We start from the raw sequence: 4,735 nt of genomic DNA on the forward strand, positions 1-4,735 counted from the left end.
ATTTAGCACGGCCAATCCACCCTAACCTGCACATCTTTTGACTGGGGGAGAAAACCGGAGCACCCGGAGGAAACCCCACGCAGACATGGAGAGAATGTGCAAACTCCACACTGTCACCCAAGGTTGGATTTGAGCCTAGGTCCCTGGTGCTGTGAGGCAGCAGTGCTAACCACTGTGCCACCGGGTTAAAATATCACGTGAAAAGGGAATGGGTCTGGGTGGGTTACTCTTCAGAGGGTTGGTGTGGACTTGTTGGACCGAATGGCCTGTTTCCACACTGTAGGGATTCTAAGTTCTTCAGCTGATGGATTGCTTGTGGCTGGCACGGTGGCTCAGTGTTTAGCACTGCTGCCTCACAGCGCCAGGGACCCGGGTGCAGTTTCAGCCTTGGGCCACTGTCTGTTTACACTGGTCTGCATGGGCTTTCCTCCAGGTGCTCCAGTATCCTCCCACAGGCCAGAGATGTGCAGGTTCGGTGGATTGGCCATGACTGAGTTGCCCCCTAGTGTGGATTAGCAGTAAAAGCGCTGATCAAAATGTAAAAACTGGGTTACAAGGCATGGGGCTAGATATAGGTGGGATGCTCTTCAGAGGTTTAATGTGGAATCGATGGGCCGATTGGCCTCTTTCAGCACTGTGATTGGTTTTGTAGGATACAGAGCTTGGTGTATGGGGGTATACATCAGTGCCCAAGAACCATGACTCTGAGAGGCTTACTGAGCTCAGCGCTGGCTGGGTGACCGGCAGGGAGCAGCACCAGACCCCACACTCCTACTCCCTGACCCTCAATGTGTACTTTCTCCCCTTACTTCTCTTCAGGTCAATGTTCCTCTGGAAAGTTTAAGCAGACCTTTGCTGCTGGGAATTGCAAGGAATCACAGAAGCGCAGGACGGCCCAGTGCGGAGTTTTATGTCCGGTAAAACATCTTCACTTTACCAGAAGTGTGAATCTCTCTCCAATCACTCTGCACTTTTCTGAGCAGGAGTTTCGAACATAGAACATTACAGCGCAGTACAGGCCCTTCGGCCTTCGATGTTACATCGACCTGTGAAACCAACCGAAGCCCATCTAACCTAAACTATTCCATTGTCATCCATTCTGTCTATCTAATGACTGTTTAAATACCCTTAAAGTTGGCGAGTCTACTACTGTTGCAGGCCTGCCTGCAGTAGAGTATATCCTTGTGTTTGTCCTTACTGCTGTGGCGCTGGTCTCACACAGTATCTACAACAGGGACTCAGGCCATTCAGCCATCTGCTCTCTGCTAGTGTTTATTGTCCACATCAGCCTCCTCCTATCACCAAGTCATTGTATTCCTTTCTCGGTCATACACCTTTCCCTTAACAGTATCAATGACTGTATGGATTAGGGGCAGCACAACGCCCTTTGGCCCCTCGAGCCTGCTTGAGTATTTGATAAGGTCATGGCTGATCTGATTGTGGCTACCCCACCTACACCCCATTGTGGTCCAGCATCTATTGACCCTGTCCTGAAGTGGTGCATGCTGGTCCAGTTACAACATTTAAAAGACGTTTGGACAGGTACGTGAATAGGATAAGTTTGGAAGGTTTTCTTTTTAAGATTCCCAAGTGTGGAAACAGGCCCTTCGGGATTAGAGATGCTGGAAAAGCACAGCAGTTCAGGCAGCATCTGAGGAGCAGTAAAATCGACGTTTCGGGCAAGAATACATTTGGTATTCTTGATAAAGGGCTTTTGACCGAAACGTTGATTCGACTGCTCCTCGGATGCTGCGCTTTTCCAGCACCTCTAATCCAGAATCTGGTTTCTAGCATCGTTGTTTTTACCTAAACAGGCCCTTCGGCCCAAACAGTCCACACCGATCCTCTGAAGAGTAACCCACCCAGACCCATTTCCCTCTGACTAATGCACCTAACACTACGGGCAATTTACCATGGCCAATTCACCTGACACGCACATCTTTGGACTGTGGGAGGAAACCAGAGCACCCGGAGGAAACCCACACAGACACGGGGAGAATGTGCAAACTCCACACGGACAGTCACCCGAGGCTGGAATTGAACCTGAGACCCTGGTGCTGTGAGGTAGCAGTGCTAACCACTGAGCCACCGTGCCATCCCAGCGTTGTGGACCAAATGCAGGCCAATGGGACTAGTTTAGTTTGGGAAACTTGGTGGGCATGGACGAGTTGAACCAAAGGGTCTGTTTCCATGCTGTCTGATTCTATGATCCACGCTGTACTGCTGGGAAAAATGTTCGACTCATACACTCAGCCCTCCAAGAGAAACCCGATTCCTCCCCATCTGTCTTAAATGGGAGACCCTGTGTTCTGAAACTGTCGTGCTAGTCTCTTTCACAAAGGGGAACCATCCCAGCATCCACCCTGTCAAGGCGCATTAGAATCTTGTACATCTCAATAGCATCACCTGTACCTTTTCAAGTCAGCCACTCCTTATGGAAAGCCAATTCCACTTTCTCCCCACCCTCCTGAGTTCCTCGTTAGATTTAGTCATGACCTGTATTGTTGGCTGTTCCCCTTGTTCTGCTCTTGCCTGCAAATTGGAAACGCCTGATTCTAACCCATCGAGCCCTCTCCTCATTTTAACAATCTTTATTCGGCTAAATCAAGACCAGGGAGCATTGTAGGACGGTGGGAGGAAAAAGGATGTGTGGGGCAACTGCTCTGCATAAAGTAGTTCATCTGTGGAATAGAATTCCAGAAGGAGTAATGGAGCGAGTGCAGTTACGATGTGTAAAAGCTATTTGGATAGGTTCTAGAATAGGAAATGTTTGGAGGGATGTGGGTCAAGCACAGACAGGTGGGACTGCTATCATTTGGGATTGTGGTCAGCGTGGATTGGTTGGGCCGAAGGGTCTGTTTCTGAGCTGCTTTATTCCATAATCCCGAAACTATGAGAACTGCCCAGAAGTATGTATGGGGAAGGGTTGAACCCGAGTTGCTGATGTGAGGAGCTTGCCTCTTGTTTAGATTTGTTTCCGGAGCACTGTGGGTCATGGTGTAAGAATTCCACGCTGCCCTCTGGGTAATAATTCTGGGTGAGCTCCTCCTCTTGAAAGGAGAAAGGATTCCCTTGTGCTCTGTGGTGGTTTGACTCCATCATGAGGAGCCACAGCTCCCTGAGAGGTCGCCGTGGTCTCAGTGCAGCATCGATACCCCGTATCTGGGTGAAGGTTCCAACTCTCCCACAGGGACTGATTTCCCCACCGACACGGTGGGTTGGCTTGTGTCTGCTTCTGATTTTGAATAAGACGTGGGGCTTGTTGACCAGGCCAACTTCTGTTACACAGCCCTAATTGCCCCTCGTGAAGGCAATAGCGAGTCTCCTTCTTGAAACACAACAATCTGCATCGTGCAGGGACGCCCACAATACTGTTAGGGAGAGATTCCCGGGATTTTAACCCAGCAACACAGAACGAATGTCACTGTACTTCCAGGTCAGGATGGCGAGCGGCTGGGAGGGGAGCTTGCAGGGGATGGTGTTCTGCTGACCATGTCCTTCCAGATGGTGGGTTTGGAAGGTGCTGTTTGAGGAGACTTGCTGAATTTCTTCAGTGCATCTTGTCGAAGGTACACACTGCTGCTACTGAGTGTCGGTGGTGGAGAGAGTGTGGCGCTAATCAAGTGGGTGTGGGGGCCACTTATGGTGTCGGGCTTCTTGAGTGTAGTTGGAGCTGCCCGCATCCAGGGCAGGTTGGGTGGGGGGAATGTATCCCATCGTAGTGTAAATGTACCATCTGTGTGTGGGGCTTCTCTTCCAGGTGTAAGCTGACGTCGGAGGAGGTGAGGCAGCGCTATCTCATCGGAGGAGTTGAGGCCCATGAATCGACCAGCATCAGCTTTGTCAAGCGTGAGGTAACAGGCTTTCAGCTCAGTGAGCCACGTGAGCTGGCACTTACATGTCTGATCGCCGAGCCTCGGTCAGCGCACATGGAGAGATTTTTATTCCTTTGTACTACCATGCATTGTGGGCATCCTCGGCCAGGTTGACATTTCTTGCCCGTGCCTAATTGCCCCTTCAACTGAGTGTCTCACTGAAGCCAATACAAAGGGCAAGTCAGACAGAATCAAATTGCCGTAGGTCTGGAGTCACTTGTAAGGACGGGAGAAAGAACACGAATGAACCACATGGGCATTTACACCAATTGAAGGTAGTTTCATGGCCAAGAGAGGATTCCATTTCAGATTTTTAAACATCAAGTTAAATTCTACCCACCCCATGATTGGAGTCTGTGTCCCCAGAGCATTAGTCTGGCTCTCGGGATTAAAGGGACAGTGACTTCCACACTGCACCATCGCCTCCCCTACGTTGGTGGGTCAACATTACGAGAGGGAGGAGGTCATTTGCCCACTTGACGCTGTTCCAGCCCCATTCAGTTCAATCATTGCAGCTTCAAGGGAGGTGGCGACATTGGGGAAATATTACTGCCTGAGCTGGAAGGCTGCCGTACTGTCGGAGGGTCAGTGCTGAGGGGGCGCCGCACTGTCGGAGGGTCAGTGCTGAGGGAGCGCCAGACTGTCGGAGGGTCAGCGCTGAGGGAGCGCCGCACTGTCGGAGGGTCAGCGCTGAGGGAGCATCATGCTGATGTTGCAGCTAATACATTGAGGTTTGGCTGATTGTGTCTTGGAGAAAGTGAGGACTGCAGATGCTGGAGATCAGAGCTGAAAATATGTCGCTGGAAAAGTGCAGCAGGTCAGGCAGCATCCAAGGAGCAGGAGAATCGACGTTTCGGGCA

General features: G+C 50.8%; 1 protein-coding gene across 9 annotated transcripts in view; it reads left to right on the forward strand.

Annotated features, from left to right (window-relative positions):
- The window catches only part of nudt22 (nudix (nucleoside diphosphate linked moiety X)-type motif 22), a 41,809-nt gene that overhangs the window by 35,644 nt on the left and 1,430 nt on the right, over positions 1-4,735 (forward strand). For all 9 annotated transcript variants that reach the window (XM_043682637.1, XM_043682636.1, XM_043682638.1 and 6 more), the window contains 2 exons: positions 820-917; positions 3,761-3,854. In XM_043682637.1, coding sequence (XP_043538572.1) covers positions 820-917; positions 3,761-3,854 — 192 coding nt within the window. The remainder of the gene's footprint in view (positions 1-819; positions 918-3,760; positions 3,855-4,735) is intronic.

Source organism: Chiloscyllium plagiosum, chromosome 45 (assembly GCF_004010195.1).
Source record: "Chiloscyllium plagiosum isolate BGI_BamShark_2017 chromosome 45, ASM401019v2, whole genome shotgun sequence".
NCBI classification, from domain to species: Eukaryota; Metazoa; Chordata; class Chondrichthyes; order Orectolobiformes; family Hemiscylliidae; genus Chiloscyllium; species Chiloscyllium plagiosum.